The following is a 24,298-nucleotide window of genomic DNA, read 5'->3' on the forward strand; positions in this document are numbered from 1 at the left end:
TGTGCACTCACTATTGCTCTACCTAACTTTGCATCATCAGCAAACAAATGAACACTTCCTCTCAGATCCTTTCCTATATCATTAATGAACAAATTGAACAGTAGTGGTCCAAGAACAGAACCCTGCAGCACACCACTAGTGACTGGCCATCTTTTGGATTCTACTCCTGAATAAACCACTCTCTGATATCTCTCCATCAACCACCCTTCTATCCATCTCACCAACCCCATATCCATCCATATGCTGCAGTTTACTGATTAGAATTCCATGCGGTATCCTGTCAAAGGCCTTAGCAAGGTCCAGTAGAATCGCTGTAAACCCATTACCCTTATCCAGTTCAGCCGTCACTGTGTTATAAAACGTGAGCAAGTTACTGAGGCATGATCTACCCTTCACAAAACTATGTTGTCCCCCATATCGTATCTCATTTTCATCTATCCAATCCTGTATTTTCCTCTTGACTATTTCTCCAAGACCTTGACAATGATTCCTGATATGCTGATCGGTCGGTAATTTACAACAGCAGTCTTGGAACCTCCTTTATGCAGTGGAACTATTTTCCCCTTTTTCCACTCCCTCGGGACTAACCCAGACCCAAGACTCAAATTAAACAAAATGGTCAAGGGCACTGACAATTCTTTAGCCGCTTCATGCATGACACGAGCTGGTATACCATCCAATCCCACAGATGCATTGACATTGAGGTTTTGTAATAGACTATTCACCTCCACTTCATTCACCACAATTCATGTATAAGCTATTGGTTAATTCATTCCTGCAATGTCACCACCTGGATGATATACTCTTGCAAAGTGCTCGCTCAGTAATTCCACTATATCAACTGATTCGGTTATCTCCCTAACATTGACATTGTTTAAAATAATTCTGCCATATACATTTTTTCTTTCACTTGCAACATATCGAAAAAGCTGTTTGGGATTCTCTTTAGCCTGCATGGCTAATGTTCTTTCATAATCCGCCTTTGCTTTTCTTACCACACTCGTTACCCTTCTGGCCTGCGCTTTATACCATTCATGTGCCTGCCGGCCACCTTTCTCCTTAAATTCCCTCCACAGTTGTTTCTTTTTTTTGCAGCTCAAGCTTAATGGTGTTATTCATCCATTTAACCTCTACTTGATTTATTATTCGGACTCTAGGTATACAGTCAGCCATTGCCTCCTGCAAACACTTCTTAAATGCCTCTCATGCACTATCAACATCCAGCCCTTGCAGTTTTACATGCCATGGCACTGAACCAATCAAACTCCTAAGCTTGTCATACTTACCAGCCTGATAATTCCACATGTACCCTGTCTTAATTGTAAATTCCACACCTTTAGCCACCTCCAAAGTCAAGACCCTATGATCACTCTCACCAATTGATGGCAACATGGTCATATTCATTACAGCCAAATTCTCAGATTCAGTTACTAGGTCAAGCACTTTCTGACCCCTACTGTTTTCCATTACATGCTGTTGCAGATAGTTATCCCTCAATAACTGCATAAAATCCAATTCCTTCCTCCCATATGTCCTCTCCTCCTTCCAATAAATGTTATCATAGTTGAAATCTCCCATAATAATTACCCTCCTTCCACTCATTTCTTCTATTTGCTTATACATACTATCTCCACCATCTATTCCATCACCTGGTCTATAGCAGCACCCAACTGTATATTTCATTCTGCTAGTCTCAATCTTAATCCAAATAGCCTCAAACATGCTCTTTTCTCTATCCTGCAGTTCCACTTCTATTCTCCTTGGCTGCAGCTCATCGGCTATCATCAATAACACTCCCCCCCCCCCATTTTATTCTCCCTGTCACTCCTGAACACACCATACCCCTCACATTCAATCACACTAGCTCTATCATCTTCTGTCAGCCATGTTTCACTAATGCCAATAACCTGTGGCCTGGAAATGCCAACTAAGATCAAAAATTCTTCCTTCTTGTTCCTAATACTTCTGGCATTAGTATACATGAATTTCAGAAGCCCATTTGTCCCATCCCTATTTTGATGCTTCATACTAGCTCGGGCATATTACACACATTCACACATTTTACTGTCACCCGAAAGTCTGCATATCTACTCCCCCCCCCCCCCCTAGTAACTCTAGTTTCTCTGATTCTGCACATCCACTTCATTCAACAACACCTTTTCATGTCTCCGTACACCAAATCCATTCAAATGTAAACTATCTTATATAAATCCTTTTGCCCATCGAACTCACTCCACACATCCACAAATTCCACACTACTACCCAGACCGGTTACCGGTCTGGGTAGTGGCCCTTCCCTTAAGGCATAGCAGTATACATGTCTGCAAAGAGATGTGCTTTGCATTATGGGAGATACTGAGACAAGGAGTGATGAGAGCTTGGTCCATCTTTGCTCGGTGTTGCACTTCCTTTCCTCAGTCCTGAAGATATTTTCAGGTGCAAACTTTGTTTGCTTACACTTGGATAAAGGATTAAACTAAATTTATTATAGTCTAACCAAGTGAAAAATAAACTCCACTTGGGCCTGGCTCCCACTGAAGAGACCTCAATAAAGGTCGAAATTAGTCTGGGTAGTGGCCCTTCCCATAATGCATAACATTATACATATCCACAAGGAGATGTGTTTTGCATTATGGGATATACTGAGATAGGAGTGTTGGTAGCTTGCTCCACCTTTGCTCAGAGTTGCCTGGTGTTGCACTATCCTACCTTAGTTCTGAAGGTATTTTCAGGCGCAAACTTTGTTTGCTTACACTTGGATAAAGGATTAAACTAAATTTATTATAAGACACAGAGTGATATGTCATCAAGTCCTGCATAGAGCTTCCGGAGCTCAGTTGGTATAGACAAAGCCCTTTGGTTGGAAAGACCTGGATTCAATTCCCATCCATGATGTGAGGAACCTTTATCTTTTGACGAAAGGTGAGTTAGCCATCCATTCGGAAGTAGGGGATTTTTTTTAACCCGGAAACTCGGGTTTTTCATCCCCAAGAACAGGCAAACCAGCCTCGTAAATACACAAGGATTACATTCAGGAGTACTTAAGTCCCAGCCATAGGCCTAATTCATCAGCTATGGCGGTCCCGTGCCTGGATAAAATAAGGGAGGGGGAGATTGAGATGGTGTCATACTCCCTGTAAAACGGGGCTCGTGGTCTTTGTATCATCATACAAAATAAATAAAAATAAATAAAGTCCTATTGCCTTATTGACATAAAGCTTATTAATTTCTCATATACCTGTTGCTGGCTCACCAGTAAGTCTTTTTCCATTTCCTCTACACTTAGATGCAAAACTAGGTTGTGTAATGCTAAATCAATTATTATTATTATTACATGACACCTCCAGGGAGTCCAAAGACTCATTAAAGGAGGGCACCTACTCTACAACTCTCTGTCTCTGCCAACCGCAACTACCATTATCATTTACATCAATGCCATCTACCAACAACTACCACCACTAGAGATTTTCACAGAAAATCGCAAACATCCATGCCAATGGTGGGATTCGAACCCGTAACCTTTTGGCTGGAGAGCGGATACGCTATCTAGCCAAAAGGCTATGGGTTCTAATCTCGCTATGATGGACATGGGTGTTTGTGATTGTCTGGAAATACCAGTGGTGGTCAGCAGTAGATGGCATTAATGTAGTTACAGTCAGTTGGTGATTGAATGGTGGAGACAGAGTTGTAGAGCAGGTGCCCTCCTTCGATGAGTCCTTGGACTCCCTGGTGGTGTCAAATAATAATAATAATCATAAATCAAGGCAATGTGTTTAGCTTTGATAATGAGGCTGTCTCTGGAAGCTGTATAAGAAAGGTGTGTCAAAGGGGGGGGTAGATTGGTGACCACTGAGAGTGTGTGTGGATGAATGAGTATTTAAGGCATGGCTTGATGAGGTATGTGTGACTTATGATGAGTTGTTTGACTTCGTGGAAATCTGATAATAACTATCAGCTGGCCCTCCGCAAATTTCCATTCAATTATCCATCTCTGTTTTCCTCATCTTTAAAATGAAGTTGTAAATGCTTTATATAAAAGCAATATTATTATTATTTATTGATTTTAATGATTTGAAAAGTAAAGAGAAATGAAAATTACCTTTTGGAAGAGTCGAACCAAAACATCTGTTATATCAATCCCATCACCAGTCATTTTTTGAAGGATGAGGCTCAGAAACTCTTTACAAAAAGAATAAGTTACCTATATATAAATATAAAAGTTTATTTTTATTTGTCATGTAAAACAAGAATTCAACTGAAAAAATATTACCATGATATTATAGCAAAAATTGCCATGCTCCTATCTATTAATGTACAATTTGAGAGAGAGAGAGAGAGAGAGAGAGAGAGATCCTGGTTAACAGCCAAACAGGATACTGTTCAATTTCAGAAAGCTGTAGGATTCCTCAATACAAAGAGGTTGAAGATCATTTTTCTACTAGGGTGTGCATACTCCTGATTATCTGAGGAATGCTAGTTTTAATTCTGTTGTTTATGATTCTTGTAAATAGCTTGTAGTCTAAAGTGCACCAATTCCCTGTGATGGTAGGATTCCTTTTTTTTTTTTTTTTTATTACTAAGTTCAGGTGGAATTAATCCAGTCAGCAATAATAAGCTATTAAATACGGTCACTAACATGAGTTAGATTAAGTCCCAGATACTTTGTTCAGCCTGATGTTAAGACCATTTAAATTCTGACAGCTTGCATTATTCTGCTGCTAGTGAGAGTTCTGCAGCTGTTAGTGCATGCTTCAGAAATATGGTGGAAAGGCTTTTATGTGCCACTTTCCTAAATTCCAACCCTATTTATGTGAAAGTGTTTCTTTGTAGTGGTCATCATATCTCCATATTATTTCTAGTTTTCTTTACATTATTACCTACTAAGATGATTTTGTTGATGATTCTCTGTATCACTATTCAGGTGTTTCATATAAAAAACTACCAAGGGACATTTGTTTTTCCCAAACTGGATCAGCCTTGTTTTATAATTTTGTTTCTCTGATATGCTTCTTTTCTCTCTTTCTTTCTCCATATTTTGAAGGTGTCCATTAAAGATGTCTTGAAGAGTGAACATTTTTTCCAATTCATCACTTTCTAGATGTTCAGAGATGTTTTAATTTGGTTCTGAAAGAGCAGAAGGTGGTTTAGGTTTTGCTTTCAGGGTGACTTTACATTTGTTTCATCTACCAGGTTTATTTTGAGAAGCAGTAGTTGGTGGTCACACAGTAGTCTAGATCATACATTAGCCATTTATCTGGAACACATATCTGATGCTTCATACTCACTATATCTTTTAGATGAAATGAAACGTAAAACCAGTCTTGATCATGTGCTAGTTTGGTGAAAGGACTGTGATGCCATATGAGCCTGGATCCAGATATCTAACAGTTGATGATCAGTGCAGAACATCCATGGCACTTCAATTTTTGGTTCTTAAGGGTGGGATGACACTGATATTATTATTATTACAGGATACCTCTACAAGGAGTTCAAAGAATAATCAAGGGAGGACATCTACTTTACTACTCTCCATCTCCACCACTTAATCCACTAACTACAGCGAACCGCCACTGCCATCATCAACAACACCATCTACTATCCACCACCAAAATTAGTATTTTTTGTCTGTAAATTGTGTGTGTTCTTAAGGCTGATTTGTCTGTATGCAGGATGAAAAATCCGAGTTTTTGGGAGAAAAAACCCCTGATACTTCTGTATGAGATCAGCTAACTCACCTTTGGTTGAAAAAACCCATATAAAGATTCCTCTTGTCAGGACGAGAATTGAACTCAGTTCTTTTCCAATTGAAGGGCGATTGGAATCGATATTATCTAGCTGTATTTTCTGTTGAGTTCCAATCCCCAACAGCAATAATATGTTACCTCTATGGCAACAGTTTCCAAGCACACATGGAAAAGATTAGACCATTCTCCCTCATAGTTCACATAGATATTAATTAATCTGGTTGTTTGATCTAATAGCGTTGATGCCCCTTTGGACAGTGAAGAAAAATATTCCAGACTGGGAGCCATATCAACATCTCCACTAGTGAGAGCCATATCAACATCTCCACACTCTATTTTTACAGCCACCAAAATGTAACTAGTGAGAAACATACAGAAAAACTGTCTTAAGTTCTGGTAACCAGAAAAAATGCATATCTTTATGAACAGAATCAGAATGTTTATATGAGTATGATCCTTCAAATTTCTTGCTGCTTGTTACTAAATGCCAATAAGGCAGGGGGAGACTAGATGGAATTTCACATGTTTTTTAATGGAATGTGCTATAGAACTGATTGTGCCATTAATTTGGCTGTGTAATTAAAGTATTTTAATGGGGCAGGTTCCTGGAGAGCAGAAGGGTAAGACAGTACTGCATAAGGGTGGTGGTAGAATGGAAGTATCAAACTGTAGGCCTGTTTGTATTTCTTCTGTAGCTGTTAAGATTTTGGAGAAATTGGTAAGAACTTGTGTACAGAAGGGGGCAGATGAGGGTAATATTATTTATTCAGGCCAGCATGGATTTGTTAAAGGGCACTCTTGTTTTAGTAATCTGGTTATCTTTTACAATAAAGTAAAAAGAGCAGTGGATGAGGGTAAAGTATACACTGTCATTTTTTTGGATTTTTCCAAGGCAATTGACCATTTACAGGGTGTGCCACATGACAAGTTGATTTTTAAGTTGCATCATATGTATTTAGATATCAGGTTAGTATATTGGATTGGTGATTAGCTCTCTGATAGATATCAGAGAGTTGTATATGGGAGGAGCAGCATCAGAGAGTAGGAAGGTTACAAGTGGAGTTCCACAGGACTCAGTCTTGGGACCATTACTCTTCAAACTTTATGCAATGATATTGTCACAGGACTACAGGGAAATGCTCAGTTGTTTGCAGATGATGTGAAGCTTGGGAGGGTTATTAGTAACAGTGCTAATGTTTTGGCTCTTCAAGAGAATTTTCAAAGCTGGAAGGGTGGGCAAAGTCATGGGAATGTAAGTTTAATGCAACTAAATGTAAGGTTTTAAAATTTGGGATGGATAGATGGGATGGGGTGCTTCATACTTACTTGGTGGAGTTATATGTGACAAGAAGAGGAAGCAGGGAATCTTGGGGGTGATTGTGGATATAGATTTGAAGTTCCAAGGAAGCGCAAAGGTTGTGAAGACATTTCAGAGAATTGCTGCAATGCTGAGGAGGACATTGAGTCTATCAGTCTATCCTCATAATCAACATAATAAACAATGTTGATTATGAGGATAGACTGAGGACATGCAGACTGCAGAGTTTGGTGGATAGAAGGTAAAGGAGAGATATGATTTAGACATTTAAGCAGCTGAAAGGTTATTATCATATTAACATTGAGGAGATTTTTCATATGGTAGGACAAGGGGCCATCCCTGGAAGTTGCAAAAGAAGATAGTGAGTAGTGAGTAAAAGGTCAAGAAGTAAGTTTTTTTCATGGAGAGTGGTAGGAGCATGGAATGCATTGGGTTAAAAATACTAGTTCCCAGTATTTTAGATAAACCTAATTTGCCTGTGTAAAGACTGACTAACTCTGGAATTTTTTTTTTCACACAATTCCCACCTAAAAAAGTTATGAACCTACAGTACATTAGTGTCCTGGATGGACTAAGGTTTTATTAATTTATTTATTTACATAATTTATAAATCCTGCTATTTAGAAATTAAGCATGAAACTTTGAATATTCAGGCCTTAAATAAGTGGGCAGTGGTCTCACACTGGCAATGAAATTTATTCCCCCATTTAAAGACATTCACAAACATTCATGTCATGGTTGGGATTCAAGCCTGCAGCTTGTTGGTTGGAGGGCAGCAGAAACCAGCAAGGAAAAAACAAAAAGCACAAAAAAAGTCTCTCTAGTCAATAACTATAATCAAACCTCTACTAAATATTTTTCTAAATATTGATGAATAATTATTTACTAACTGATATTTGGTTGTGAGAACAGAGCAAATTTAATATTGGAATTAAAATATACTTACACAACAAAGCTCATCCAAATTCCCAAATAAAACTTCAGGCTCAGCAAACATAGCAAATCCTTCTACTTGAATTTTCTTTAATGGTTCCATGAACACCTATAAATAAAAAATATATATATTCACTGCATCTGATTCATTATATTGTACTTAATAAGAAAATACAGAGTTCTAGGAAGTTTTTTTTTACTTGGTTATAAAGTAAATTATACTTGATAAGAAATTATATTAATGTTTAACTGCTTATCCAAGTGTTTCTGGTTTCCATGGGGAATTACATGCATGTTGTTTAAAGGCAGCTGAGGTAAAAGGTGTTTAAAGTTTTGAAATCTAGAACTCACTGCTCAAAAGTGTTTATATAAATGTTGGCTATAAGAGGAAAGTGTGGTGATTCTATGGCTGTAGGTTCTTTTTTATAGATAAAAGTTATTTTTCCAGACAAAATATCGAGACTATAGTACATGAGCAAAGAGGGCTGTGATAACAGGTGGAATTTTTCCTGTAAAATATGAACATGTCACTAGGAACATTTGTGGACAGAATAGATACATTTTTTCTTTTCTCCTCAACCTAATGGCTGGTAGGTAGCAATGCTACTTGACTATGGAATAATAATAGTATTTGCTGTAGTGGTTTCCTGTTGCTTTTTTTTTTTTTTTTGCCTAACAATAGTAGTATTTTATGTCTGTAGATGAGTGTGTTCACTGGATTGATTTGCCTGTTTGCAAGGTGAAAAACCTGAGTTTTCTGGCACATCTGGCTATTTTTCTGGCATCCTTAATAATAATTAAGGGGATACAAATCCCTTGTAAAGATGTCAGAAAAATAGCCATTTGGCTTTCAATTTAAATTTATACAAACACACCTTTATGGCATTTGTATAGTAAAGGTAGGTAAGTTCTTTTCACTTAAACCTTGTTATCTTCCAGGTCTACCTACTCACTGATGAGACCTCAAAAAAGGTTGAAACTGGTCTGGGTAGTGACCTCTCCTCATAATGTAATTATAGTATTACATCCCCTAGGGGCTGTGTCTTTACCTCATGAGAAAATATCAAGGATAGTGAGGGAGCTTGCTCCACCTTTGCTTCGAGTTGCCTTGGTGTTCTACTACCAAGTGGTCATTTACACTTGGATTCGCTGATAGTTTTTCGGTATATATGAAACTCATAGATTCGTAGTTCTCGATCTTACAGTTTTGCTTACTAGCAGTTGAACAACAAGGGATTTGTATCCCCTTAAACTCTGTAACACTTTCTTTATCCTTTTGTGTGATCCTCTGTATTTTCCACAAGTTGGGTCCAATACTTCTCAATCTAGAGAACTGTGAAATTAAGATATCTTTAAACTTCTGATATTCTAATGTTTCCTTAAGCACTGGAGATGAATATAAAAACATCCTTGCCTTACCAGTCAACTTACTTCGTAGTAATATTAGTAATTGAAAATCATTCCAGTTTGCTAATTCTCTAAGCTTTTCAAAGAAGGAAAAAAAAGATAGTACATCATCTGATTCTTCTCCCAAAAATTGAGGAAATGGTAATCATATAGATGAGAGTGAAGAACTATCCAATAAGAACAGTTTAATGCAAGAAATAAAAACCTTAATTCATCATGAAGTAAAAGGATTACAACAACCAGTAATGGATCGCCTTGATGAAGTAATGAAGCAGCTGGTAGTTATTACTACAACTTTTCATGAAAGCAACAACCCTACCTTGATGGAATCAACAAAATGGTGGAACAAGAAGTAAAAAAACAGAATCAACCTATATTAGCAGATCTGGACAAAGTGGTGCATGGATTAGAAAGACTCAATCTACAGATGCCTATTACCTTTCAACCTCAAGCAAAGAAAGAGTATTTCTCCAACTATAAGGATCCTCCAAAATGCTTTTGATGCCACAGGACTGGGCATATTGCTAGAAATTGTTCCAATGCTAAAGGAACATACTCAAACAATATATGGGATTTGAATTTTGGACAGATTCCTCACAAAATACATAGTAATCTTGATAACTCTTTTAAGATGAATGAATCAAAGATGAAAATAAGAGGAAATATCCAAGGGTATCAATGTAATATTTTACTAGATACAGGTTGCAATGCTTCAACTATCAGTAGAGACTACCTCATGCACATCAAGCATAGAATATGGAAAAATATTATTAAATTGAAAAGACCAGCGAGAATTACTACGCTCTCTGACTCTACTTTCATGGCGTATAAGAAAGCTCGTGTAAGGATTTTTCTACCAAATTTTGGGTTATTTGTTTGGCAAGATCTACTAATTATTCTATCAATACCCAACTCGAGTTCTCACATCATTTTAGGAACTAACTTTATGAAAAATTATTGTTTCTGATGTGACTTTTCTAAGGGTGAGATATCCATAATGAATAGAAGAAGAAAAATCTGGAGAAATAATACACCTACAAATATTGGATGGAAGAAACAAACAGAAAGGCATGGCAAGACGAATGTGATACAACCTACAAGTGAAGTACAGCCAACTACTAATGAGTCAATTGAAGATTTCAGTGGCTCAAATTCTGGTAAACCTAATCAACCTCAAGCTAAACCTACCACAGACTTAACATTACAAATATCTACACCTGAATTAGAAGTTAGCAAGACAGATCAACTGATAATTGGAATCAACTTTGCCAAAGCAATTAGTTTACATCCAAGATCTAATAAGGCAAGAAGAAGCGGAGGAAAGGACAAGTGTGACAGACTATCCTACTTAGAAGATTCTTTGGAGAATGTATATGGAAGGAAAAGGAATTATCAGGGAATGACAGATCACAGAAGAAGTACCATTGAAATGAAAAACCCAGTCATAAGACAATCAAGACATAATGCTAGAGACAGAAATGAGGGACTCTGCTCTGATGAGACACCCCCATACTACAAAAATAAGAGACAAACTACTCTCATTAATGAAAGCAGAATGAATCTAAGTGAAAATGTATAGAGATACAAAAATACTAACTGTAGTAATAAATTAGATTTTATTCAAACTAGATATTATTTAAGATCTCGAAAGGGAGATAAGAAGTCTATTTTCTCCACTCATGAGTCTAGAGTGAAAAATTTTTCAGAGGAAAAATAAGCCTCTGTTAAATTGTGAATGAAGAATTTTATGATTTATTAATACTTCATTCATGATTTAACATGTATCATATTTCCTGAGCTAAGTTTGCTCCTATGTAAATTATAAATTAAACACTTACTGTTAAATTTTTATTGATATAATAATTGTTAATTTTTTTAGTTATTTATTCTGTATAAATTCTTTTTATAACTTGTAAATATATCCTAAATGAATTGTGTTATATCTTTTTTATATTGTTTCTGTATGTAAGAGTGATTTTATGTAATTCTTCTGATTAGATTCAATTGGCTGTTGTCAAGGAAACGGAGTTAATTTTAGATAGAGCGTGCGTGGAGTGTGAGCTATGGTATTCGAAGGGAGAAGGAATTGATATGAGCTGGACTGGCTAGAACCGGATTTTGGTGGGAAGAATGAATGATTTTAATTGGAAAACAAAAGTAAAGAGAGAGGAGAAGCATTCAGGACAGCAAGGAGTAAAGTAACGGGTGGCAGTAAGGGGATTTGGAAAATGCTGTAAATAGATTATTAAGAAGGAACTGGGAAATTAATAGGCAATTAGGAATATTTATACGGAATTCTAAAATTACGACGAATTCCAATTGTTTTGAGGAAGAATAGTGCAAAGCTGAATTTAATGCATAGAAGAAAACAAGGAATAAGTAGATTACCTAAAACGAGTGTGTCAAGACTTGTGAAGCTCTATGTTTAATATTTCAGTTATTATAGTGAAGATTTCTTTCGAATAGTGTTACTTCAAAGTGATAGTTAACTAGTTTTAAGTGTGCCTATAGTGAATCCAATGTGTAAAATTTTTAACCACCCAGTAAGAGCAGTCCATTTTTTTATATTTCAGCATGAAGAAATAAAAGTTAGCTCCACCTGATATATCTTAACATTAGCTGTAGTGTTCTACTAAAAAGAGCCGAAGTATGGAGCTTAAAAGTGTTTCCCCCTTGAAGTGATAACTGCCTCATAATTGAATTAAGTGTTTGTTGACTACGAGAGAATTAAAGAATTCTACTTTAAGAATATTTACTGTAAGATTCTGTAAAATTGAACTGTGTGAACCATTTTTAATTATTCAGAAGAATGTAGAATTGACAGCTGGATGTCTGATGCCTAATGTTTGTTTGTTATGAATATTTGAACTAATTTGATTTGCATTATCTTGTTTTCAAAGTTATACTTAATGTATATGTTATATAACCCTGCATTAAATGTTTTGTTTTATTGATTTCAATTTGGTGTTTGCCTGATTCTCTTTCATTGCACTGCTCATAAAGTTTATCGGACCTTGCAGAAGCCTTAAATGATAATATTAACCTTGGCCTGTAGAAAAGTGAGATTGCAAAAGTTAGTTGATGATTGATTCCTCTACATTATATAGACTAATCTGAATATAGGGTGGCACAGGATAATATAAATTTCCTTATATTCGGATCAGTATCAATCAGCATCTAACAAAATAAAAATGGAATTTAAAGAAATAAGAATAGATCCAACTAACCAACATAAATGGATCAATTAGCAAGATGGACGACACAACAAATGTTTCCTGAAATAACAAAGCACATTCATTTGCTTTAACATAAACTTAACCTTGATGTGAGACGCAGTTGGTTGCATAACGGTGGAAGACAAGACGAAGTGAAGTTTTCATTACTGTATTTAGTTTTATTTCATTTTATTTAGTGTACTTAATGTTTTGTTTTGCTTGTAATTTTCTTATTTATTTATACTACTCCCTAATACTTATTTAGCATTTATTTTTGACACTAATTAGCGATACTATTTTGAATAATTAACAATTATGCTAGTAGTCCCTCGGCAGCAACGAATGATGGCGGATTCAGCTGCAGTCACAAATGGTGTGTCGCCAAGTTCTCCACCATTTAAGAACTCTATTATAAGCAATATAATAAGGGAGTTTGTGGCATGCAGTACTTGCGGCATGTATGCATCTCGGGAATTGGATATCTGGCTTGTGAGAGGGGGGGGTGCGTGTGTGCGTAAAGTGCAGGCAGTGGGAGGAAATAAATGCAGTAGATATCTCAATAACTGACCTTGTTGCTCCAGGAAAGGAAAATGAATACTGGAAGATGAGTAGTGTGATAGGAGAGAATGAAGAAAAAAATATGAATGAGAAAATAATAGCTGATAGTGTAGGTGTGAGTGACTGTGAAAGTTTAGGAGATGGTTTTGTTTGGGAGAGTGAATTTCGATTAAGATTGACTGACCTGCAGAGGGAGATAAAGGAGCTGAAAGAGGAGGTGGAACGTCTTGGGAGAAGTATGAAAGATAAGATTAGGAGAATGAAAGAGATAAATGCAGGGGAGAGAGAGAGAGTTTTGGGAATGATAGAAGAGGAGAGAATGGAATTGGATGTGGAAATGGAAATAGAGAGAATGGAAACAGTAGGAGAGAGGGAATGAGAGAGAGGTATGGGAGTACTTGAAGAGGAGAGAATGGAAACAGTAGGAGAGAGAGAGGGATGGGAGTGCTAGAAGAGGAAAGAATGGAAACAGTAGGAGAGACGGAATGAGAGAGAGGTTTGGGAGTGCCAGAAGAGGAGAAAATGGAAACAGTAGGAGAGAGGGAATGAGAGAGAAGTCTGGGAATGAAAGAAGAGGAGAAAATGGAAACAATAGGAGAGAGGGAATGGTAAGAGGTATAATGTATGGGGACTCAATGATCTGTGGTGTTCAAGATAGGATGTGTGAGGAGCGTTTGCCAGGAGGAACGATAGAAAGTGTGGCTCTGGCAGTTAAGGTGGATGAGATGATTGTGATGGTGGGAACAAATGACTTGAGTGGTGGTGTAAATAGGGCAGCGAGAGATATGAGATTCTTGCTTGAGGTGGTATGAAAGAAGGCACAGAGAGGAAAGATAGTGTGTGTGATAATGACGAGCTGAGCAGAAGAGCAGTAATATTGCATGAAATAATAATAGCTAGAATGTGTGACAAGAGAGGACTGGAATATGTGGATGCTTGGAGTGCATTTGAGGACAGAGAGGAATTGTATGCGAGAGACCGTTTACATGTGAATGAGGAAGGACATAGGCATCTGGAGAGATTGCTGTTCTGAACAAGTCAGTGTGTCCCAGGGAGGATGATAGCAGGGGTGGCCTCTTGTGGGAATGGGTACTTAGGAGAAGGGGGACGACATCAGCTAACACTGAGTCTAGAGGGGATAATGCTGGGTATAGAAACAACGGCATTTATATGCTTTATACTAATGCCAGGAGTATCCGGAATAAGGGAAAGGAATTGGTGGTGCAGATAGCATCAGCCTGGCCAAAAATTATCAGGATCACTGAGACGTGGTTGACAGAAGAGGATATAATAACAGGAATAGAAGTCGCTGAGTACAGCATTTTTTGGCAGGATAGGAAGGGAAAGCATGGTGGAGGAGTAGTGCTTATGATATGATAATAATGATAACTAATAATTAAGGAATTGACAGTGTACACTAGAAATATAAATTAAATAAACTTTAATATATACTTTCCGATATTTCGGCAAACATCACGTTGCCATCTTCTTGGGAACTTATTACAAAGACACGTGCACACAAGTATTACATAACAGCAAATGAGAACCGAAGCTAAAAAGTAAACGTTTTCTTAAAGTCCTGATGGTCCCCCTGGCGGGCTATATTGGTAGTTCTTGGCCTTTGGGCTGAAGTTCTAATGATAAATGTTTCCCATATTTGGGGTAGTCTCATGCATCCAAATTTGCTGAGGTTTGGCATATTCCTAAGGGCTGAGGCTGATTCCATGAATAGTCTTTCATATTTGAACTTGCTGCGGTGTATTACTGTGGCTTTCTTCCATCTTATTCTGTGGCGAGTATCCAGAGCGTGGTCTGCAAGCCCAGAGTGGCTGTACTTGTGAAATCGGATGTAATCCTTGTGTTCTGAGATTCTGATATTTGCTGTCCTGCCTGTTTGGCCAAAGTAGGACAGTTTACAGCAGCAAGGGACCTGGTATACACCAGGTAGGTCTAGTGGAAGTGGTTGGTCTTTAGTGGAGTGGATAAGGGATGCCAATTTTCTATGTGGTCTGTAATAGGTGGTCAAGTCATGTTTTTTTAAGATTTTGTTGATTTTTTCCGAGGTGCCTCGGATGTAGGAAATGGTGATGGATCTAGAGTAATCTTTTTTGTGAAGGGGAGGGGGTGGTGGGTTGTTGTGGATAACTGGGTTAAGTATTTTTTTTTTGGGGGGGGGTAGCCATTGGCTGAGAAAGTGTCACGGATGTGATTTAGTTCAGTGGTTAGGGCTTGATCATTAGAACAGATTATTTTTGCCCTGTGAATAGTGTCTTAATAACTCCATATTGTTGTGGGGGGGGGGGTGATGGGATTGTTGGTGAATGTATCTGCCTGTATGGGTGGGTTTTCTATAAACTGAGAAAACCAAGGTTCCATCAGGTTGGCGGGTGACTAGTGTGTCGTCTAGGAAGGGGAGGTTATTGTTTGCCTCTTTTTCCAGGGTGAACTTGATTCTAGGGTGTTGGTTGTTTAAATGTGTTAGGAAGGAGAGGAGTTAATCTGGGCCATGTGGCCAAATAGCAAACACATCATACGTAGCGAAGCCATATGGTAGGTTTTTGTGGGGCTGAGTTTAAGGCTTTCTCTTCAAAAGTCTCCATAAAGAAGTTAGCCAAGGGTGGGGAAAGTGGTGAACCCATGGCTGTCCCCACTATCTGACTCCTCCTTATTCACGAATAAGGAGGAGACGTCAAAACTGACCATTATGTCATTATGTTGGAGAGTAAGGTTTTCTATACTGGCTTTGAAGTGGGCTGAGTTTTTGATGTGTGATGGTGTGTTGCCAGTATAATGTGAGAGCGCTTTGTCTAAATGCTTGGCTAGTTTGTAAGTGGGGGAATCAATGCCATCCGCTATAGGACGTAATGGCACATTATCTTTATGTATTTTTGGGAGCCCATACATGCACGGGGGTCTAGAGTTATAGGGTTTCAGTCTATTGGTAATCTTATTGTTGCTTATGATATGTGACAACCTATGTTCTCTATGAGTGGAGACTTTGGAAGGCAGTGGCACTAATGATTTTGAAAGCATATGGTGTGAGGTAGAGGTGGGCAAGACAGGATATTTAGTGGGGTGTTGCTACAGACCCAGGAGCACAGAGGGTGGGGACCAGGAAATATTTAGACAGCTGAGTTTGGCAAGTGCAAGAAGAATGATTGTTATGGGAGATTTTAACTACTGTAGTATAAATTGGGGAGAGGAAGATGCATGTAGCAATGAGGAAATGGAATTTCTAGAATTTTTGAGGGACAAATGTCTTAGGCAACATGTAATAGAGGGAACAAGAGGTTCAAGAGTTTTAGATTTGGTTATAGCGTCAGAAGAGTTGATAATAACTGAGATGACATCTCTCCCACCATTTGGAGAGAGTGACAATATGGTTTTTACTTGGAAAATGAATAGACATGCAGGAGTATCAAAGAGACGGGAACATATGTTGAATTATAAGGCAGGTGATTATAATAGTCTAAGACGTCAACTTGGGGAAGTTTCATGGAGGGAGGAATTGGAAGGCTGGGATATCATTAGTGTGTGGGAAACTATGAAAGAATATTTGTTAGCAGCAATGGTAAGTTGTATACCACAAGCGAACAAGAAGATACAATTTGGAGTAAAGTGGATGACAAACAATATTAAACAGGAATTGCATTCGAAAAAGAGGTCATGGAAGAGATATAAGGAGACAGGTGAAGAGAAGATGCATGCAGAGTATAAGACATAGGCCAGAAGAGTAACTAGTATGGTAAGGAAGACGAAACTGGAATATCAGAGGAGATTGGCCCTAAGATCCAAAGAAAATCTTAGGGAATATTTTAGATATGTGGCCAGTAGGAGGAGAAATGACTGTGGAAGAATGATATTTTGAGATAAAAATGGGAATAGAGTGACTGATGCAGCGGACATAGTGGAATTATTCAATGAACAAGTATTACATCCTGTAGGAGTCAGTTTTAATGCTAGAGGGATTGGGCAGGTTCGTGGTTTAGAGGTACAGGAGGAGAGTGTGTTTCTAATACTGAGTACTCTGGATGTCAGTAAAGCTGTGGAACTGTAAAGGCCCTATCAGTTCCTATAGTAAAGCTGTAGGGAACTGACAGTGCCTTTGACCTGGCTTTTCAATGAAAGTCTGGCTGCACGAAAGGTGCCCATGGAATGGAAGGAAGGTAAGATAGCCATTGCATAAGGGCGGTAGCAGACTGGCAGTGTCTAATTATAGGCCAGTTTGTGTGTTATCAGTAGTTAGTAAGATCTTGGAGAAAGTAGTGAAGGACTGTATACAGCATTGGGCAGATGAGGGTAATGTTATCTGTGAGAGTCAACATGGATTTGCGAAGGGGCGCTCTTTCTTGTTTTAGCAATATGCTAGCCTTTTATGATAAAGTTACAAGAGCATTAGATGAGGGAAAGGCATATACTGCAATTTTCTTAGACTTAGCGAAGGCATTTGACAGGGTGCCACATGATAAGCTGATATTTAAGTTGCAGCACATGGGTCTGGATGTCAGATTGGTCAACTGGATTCATGATTGGCTGTCCGATAGGTATCAGAGAGTTGTGTATGGTGGGGTAGTTTCAAGGAAGCAGAGGATTACAAGTGGGTTCCCACAGGGCTCACTACTGGGACCTGTATTGTTTAACCTTTATAGCAATAACATTGTCAGTGGATTGCAAGAGGATATTCAATTGTTTGCGAAGCTAGGAAGGATTATTAGTAATAGTGCAGATGTGGCAGCCCTGCAAGAGGATTTGAATAAGCTAGATAGATGGACAAATGAATGGGGGTGTCGGTTTAATGCAGCAAAATGTAAGGTCTTGAGGTCTGGGACACATCGATGGGATGCTGCATGCTCTATGAGAGGAGCTATGCCGGAGAAGTAGGGGAGACAAGAGATCTGGGGTTGATGATTGATAGAAACCTGAAATTCAGGGGACATATTGCAAAGGTGGTGAAGGTAACACAGAGGATTGCTGCAATAATGAGAAGGACACTGACCTGCAGAGATAAAACAGTTATCATTCCGTTGTATAAGACCCTGATCAGACCACACTTGGACTATTGTTCACAGATTTGGTCCCCAGGATTTGAAAGGGATAAATTAACTGTGGAAAGGGTACAAAAGCGGATAACAAAGATGGTTTTAGGACTGTACAATGATAGTTAAATGGATCGACTGAGGGAATGTGGACTGCAGAGTTTGGTGGATAGAAGGAGAGGTGATATGATTGAGACTTTTAAACTGTTGAGAGGTGGTTACAGGGTTGACACTGGGGAGGTCTTTCGCTTGGTTGAACAGCAGGAAGGAGTGATGACAAGAGGCCATCCCTGGAAGTTATGAAAGGAAACTGTGAGGAATAGGGTGAGAAGTGGTTTCTTTGAATGGAGGATGGTTGAACCATGGAATGCAATGCCTGATGGAGTGGTGAGAGCTAGAACAGTCAATGAGTTTAAGGAGTGGTATGATAGACTTTGTGTTTCTTATGGGGGACCTCCCCTCGATGAGTCTTGATAGACTTTGTGTTTCTTAGGAAGGACCTCCCACGATGAGTCTTTTGACTCCATGGAGGCCTGAATAATAATAATAATAATAAAGACTTTGAATGGGCATGTGGAAAATGCACCTATAGCTATTTGTATTGGACAGGATCCAACCATCAAAGGGTACTCTCCCTTGCAGAATTGTAGACTAGAGACCGATACTGAAGTTTTGATCAAGTACAAAATAAAGGTTAAGCAAGGAAGATTGATCAGTACCCCATTCTGTAGAGGATAGAGTGTGAAGGACATTCAGTGCTCTCTCTTTTTTTTCTTAGTTGACAAATGTGCACAAGGAATGTAAGGTTTCTGTCAAAAATAGTCTCAAGAACTTGGCAAAAATTAGTTTCAAGAAACTGGAACAAACTTTAACTCTGTTAAAGTTTGTTCCAATCTTTAACTCTGGATCTGAGTGAAGAGTGCATTTTTGGCAGAATTTCAGACGTCTACAAAGACATTTTTTTTTTTGCTGTAAACTGAACCATTATTAAAGGGTCTATGAATATACACTGTTTCGAAAGACGTCAACAGACACCACAGTATGACAAACAGCATGGTGCCCACCTTAATAAGATGTAGGATCTCCTTTCATTATGAGGACTGCAACAATCCTACAGGTCATACATTCCACAAGGGCATGATTCTGTGATCTGTATCATCTCAGTGATGTGCAAGATCAGACTTTTTCAGGTTTTTCAGATCCTAAGCTGAACATTCTGCTTGTCCAAAGTAAGAGAGAAAACCACCATAAAGAATCTGGTAAGTGCCTTGGAGGGAAAGAGGACACTGTTTATCCTTAATGGAAGGTAATATGGAGGATAGTATTGTCAGGGGGAAAAAAAAGTAGGCATTAAATTATACTTTTTAAGGATCCTTGAATTTGGTTCAAATGTATGGGATATATCGGTTCCACCAACGTATGGGACATGGACTATGTGCAGAGTTGGAGTTCTTAGGAACAGGCTTGTCTGTGTTAAAGATGCACTGTATTGCTTGAGATGAAGCCACTTGCTATGTTATGTTCTGGATGGTATCAGGTTCTTGTTAAGATCATAGGAGTTGGAGCAGATGATATGCTCTATTAAGAATAAGTTTGATTATGCCTATATTTTGAGATGGATGATGTGCAGAATCTTGTTGTACATAACAGCCTGCAAAGGCAGGTTTATGATAAATTGAAGTTGTCAGCAGGCCAGATGGAGGAGTAGAAGGATGCCCACTATATTTCCCCCCCCTCCTCCATGATGAAATTGATGCAGCCAAATGTCAAAGACATCATCTGCACAGTGTACATAGTGAATTCATCTTTCTAGGTGATTGATGTTCAGATGTATAATGGGCTCCCTTTCTTCAATTCTATTGACAAGCTGGAAGAGAAGATGAGCTATTTGCTACACATGATCACTTAATACAAAGTATCTACCAACCAGAACACTAGGCAATCTTCTCTGCTCATTAGACACTCAGACTATAATTTCTCTCTCTCTCTCTTTTTTTTTTTTTTTTTTTTTGGCATTACAACAGCATGAAGTGGAAAACCTTTCAGAACTTCTGTTTCCATGATCATCCTACAATTTCCACTCTCCTAACCTAAATATGTGCTCTGATTATTTTGCAAAAATTATCTTTGCAGGAATGAAAGCCTTTGTTCCTTGCTGCAATCAAGATCCCAGCCTGATATACAAAAACTTGTTTTCCAACAGGTGTCTAAGGCAGCTGAAAAAAAAAAAAAAAGAAAAAAGACAGCACATTACAGTAAAATGAAAGCTGCAACAACTGCAAAATATTCATCACAAATTCTAAATCTGACTTTCAAAGAACTAAATGCAGAAAACTCACTTGCACAAATGGTAGTCATGTTTTTTGGTCTCTTGCAACAACTACTAGTTGCAACTTCTGTTTGTGTTATTATCTCTCTCATACACATCCAGATGACACTATAGTAACAATAAGTATGCTAAAAATCATTCTTCTCTTCTGGACCAAGGCAGATCCACCTCTATAGCATAATTGGAAGAATGACAGTATATTGCACCCTTAAATTGGAAAAGGTCTAAGTTCAATTCTTGTCATTATAAGAGAAATTTTTATATGGGTTTTGTTCATTTGAAGGTGGGTTAGCTGATCTCATACGGAGGTGTTTTTTTCTCCTGGAAACTTGGTTTTGTTTTTTATCCCTTGTACAGGCAAATTAGCCTTCAGAACACATGCAATTTACAAGCAAAAAATACTGTTGGTGGTAGTGGTGGTGATGGGTGGTAGACGGTGTTGATGGTAGTTGTGTGTAGCAGAGTAAAGTCCCCCCCCCCCCCCATGATTGGAATTGTCATATAATAATAATAATAATAAATCAGTTCCAGCCATATCAAGATCAATGTATGTACTACATTGAGTCATATGCCTTTTTTCACAGAAAGACATCAAAACAATCTTCAATAACATACCTGGAAGACTTCCCCTGCTATGGTCTCCTGCTTTACAGTACCACACATCTGCTTTTCTCAGTGAATGTGTTATATGGTTATCTGCTAGTTTTATCAAAACATGAGTATTCTCACCAAATAAACAGAAAAAACATATACATAGGAAATGCTGGAAGTTACATAAGCAATCACTTCTATTCCAACAGTATGGCATCCTAAAAACACTTACACAAAAAAGTCAGAGCTATTTTTTTCAAATAACACAGCTTTTCTATTTTCTACTGAATTCAGGTACCTTCATAGCATTTTTTAGCCATTTGCTAAAACCTCTATAAAATAAATAAAATACTGCATCATCCACCCCCCCCCCCCAAAAAAAAAAAAAAAAAACAGGAGCCTCCATAGCTCAGCTGGTATTGACAATGCCCTTTGGTCAGAAAGACCTAGGTTGGAATCCTGTCTAAGAAGTGAAGAGCCTATATCAGGACTTTCCAATTGAAGGTGAGTTAGCCAGTCTCATATGGAGGTGATGGGACTTTTCCTTCCCAAAAACTCAGGTTTTTCATTTCACAAAACAGGCAAACTGGCCAGACAAATACACAATTTGCAGATGCAAATTGTGTATTTGTCTTATAACTTGACAAGTTTCATCCATAAATCCAAAATAAAAAAAGTCCCCTTCCTCCAATCTCGCCTGTGATCAATATACAAGACCATAGCAAAACTATTCTCATCTCTTATATTCAAATATAATCTCCAAGCCACTTTCAAACTACATACACCACAAGCAACTTTCTTCCAATCTCCTAAGGATCAGCTTCATCCTCATCTCAGAGTATATAAAGTCCCTTGTGCCTGCAACTTAGCTGACTTTGCACAGAGTGGAAGATCTGTTAACTTCTGCCCTGACTTGGCACACAAACTATATCTGTATGGCAAAGTCAGGACTGACAGACCATGCTCTGGACATTCTTTCACAGGTGTGAATGAAAAAGGATAACTGTGCTGCACTTAGGTTGCATCTAATGTCACTGTAAAACCATCATTGTGCTGAGAGACTATTTTTAGAATTAGTATCAACTATGAAGCACACCTCCTAATCTCGATAAATATGCCTGCATAAAAATCCAAGAGACCATATTTAGACTAACTTTTTCTGAATTCATTTTGTTTTTAGCCAGCTCCTAGAGGGTATCTTGTTAGGATATTAGTTCTTTTTCAGTTACGATTTGAAGTGTTTCTACAGCTATCTAAGTAATTGCTGTGTGTTTACCATTTGTAATTTGGGCTCTGAAGATGCTGTTTAGAAATCCAGTGAAATATTAGTAAGTTCACTAAATTATTTATTTTCCTCTCTGTTGTTTATCCAGAGAAGAAAAACAACACTGTGAAGTTGTTAAGCAACTTCACAATGCTTAACTGTGAAGCACTGTTATGAATTTCATCTCTGCTCTTTTCTGTGAAAAATACTATAATCTTCACATTGTGCTGTAGTCATCATGCCATCTTCAGTCAAAATCATACAACAATTTTCAGATGAAAAAATCTGATGAATGTCTCTTTTCTGTTATTTCTAACATCCCTGATATTTTTAATCAAATACAGTAACTTACCTCTAGAGTCTAGACTAATAAGCCAAACAACCATCTGACATTGCATTCCTAATTCTAATTGCTGCCTCATATTGCCACCCAGTCCTCTTTATTAAATCCTGTCCATCCAAAAGGACACTCCAAACTTTGTTAGTGTTACTTAAGTCATCTGGAAGTGAATAAGGGTGCTGCTAATGTGAAATCTAGTTTTTTTCATGGTAATTGCTGCAGGAGTCAGATCTTTGGAATGTGGAATATGAAGACAGAATGAGAGAATGCAATTTGCAGAGCCCTGTGAATAATTTCTTGGAGATGAGGATATGACTGAGATAAGTTGAAGGATAGTTACCAGATTAATATGGAGGAGATTTTTCATAGAGGAGGGAGACAAGGGTAGAATAAGTGGTTACCTCTGGAAGTTTCATAAGAAGGGTGTGTAAGAAGTTGGTGAGTGGAATGAATTGCCTCAAAGTTTTTGTGAGTGCAAAATCTGGAAATGTGTTTAAAGCAAGGTTTGATTATATTTTTATGTGAGAGTGTGGATCTCTTGCATTGAGTCTTTTGACTGACTGCATGAGGTCAGATGTTAATAATTATTATTTAAAATTTATCTAAAATATGATCTACTCACATTTTTCAGAACCATCAGATGGTCATCAAGAAACATGCATTCACTCTGAAATAAATCCCAGAGTGCTTCACGCTTCTTCAGTTCATTTCTTGAGCGGGTTAGTGTTCCTAAACGGTGGATTTGATGTTCAATTTCATCTAATGTCACTGTAAAACCATCATTGCTCTGTCCAGAATCAATACTCTGATTCTGATAAGAAAATTCTCTCAAGTCTTGAAGCTCACAATGACTTCTGATCGGAGTAACTTCTGCACTTGATATACCTGAAGTAGATGAAGGTGATTCGATAAGATTACCGTACTCATGGTTGTTAACAGTCCTTGAATTCTGTGTAATATCAGCAAATGAAAGCCACCTGGCAGGTTGTGGACGGTGTTTTTGTTCCTCACATTTGGACCTTCTCCTTCCTTCCCAAAGGGCAACAAATTCTGTCCATTGCATTCCCTGTGAAAATATAAAAGAACAGGAAAATATATATAAATCAAGTCTAAACAGATACTAAAAATTGACCAGAGAGCTTACGGGAATACACTTGCTAGCATTCACGAGTTGTTCTAGCTCAGACAGAAGACATGAGCGCTCGCCCAAGCATCCATATATTCACTGTCTATTGGTCCATTTTGATAAGGTTTCACATTTCAAGTTCCTTATTACTGAACAAGAGTTTTTGCTCTCTTAAGGTTTCTGCCTAGTCTCTGGGGAGAACCAAACAGTTCAAAACACCTGTCAGACCAGTGAAACCTTATCAAAATGGATCAATAGAAGGCAAATATATGGATGCTTGGGCAAGCACTCATCTCTTTTAAGTGGTCCATGCTAGGGCAACTCATGAATACTGCCGAGTGTATTCCCGTAAGCTCTCTGGTCATTTATTTTTTTTATTTTTTTTTTTACGAAGCTTTCATAGTTTCTAAATTTGGCTTTGAATTAGCTGGATTTAA

The 24,298-nt window shown here is 38.0% G+C and overlaps 1 protein-coding gene across 1 annotated transcript in view; it reads right to left on the bottom strand.

Moving 5' to 3' along the window:
• The window catches only part of LOC150106510 (pleckstrin homology domain-containing family G member 7-like), a 280,061-nt gene that overhangs the window by 145,355 nt on the left and 110,408 nt on the right, over positions 1 to 24,298 (bottom strand). The window contains exons 8-10 of the mRNA XM_090393016.1: positions 23,358 to 23,801; positions 8,009 to 8,104; positions 4,100 to 4,201 (exon numbers count right to left, since the gene is read on the bottom strand). Coding sequence (XP_090249142.1) covers positions 4,100 to 4,201; positions 8,009 to 8,104; positions 23,358 to 23,801 — 642 coding nt within the window. The remainder of the gene's footprint in view (positions 1 to 4,099; positions 4,202 to 8,008; positions 8,105 to 23,357; positions 23,802 to 24,298) is intronic.

Source organism: Typopeltis vanoorti, chromosome 5 (assembly GCF_054136105.1).
Source record: "Typopeltis vanoorti isolate ZY-2024b chromosome 5, IOZ_Tvanoo_1.0, whole genome shotgun sequence".
In the NCBI taxonomy this organism is placed as follows: Eukaryota; Metazoa; Arthropoda; class Arachnida; order Uropygi; family Thelyphonidae; genus Typopeltis; species Typopeltis vanoorti.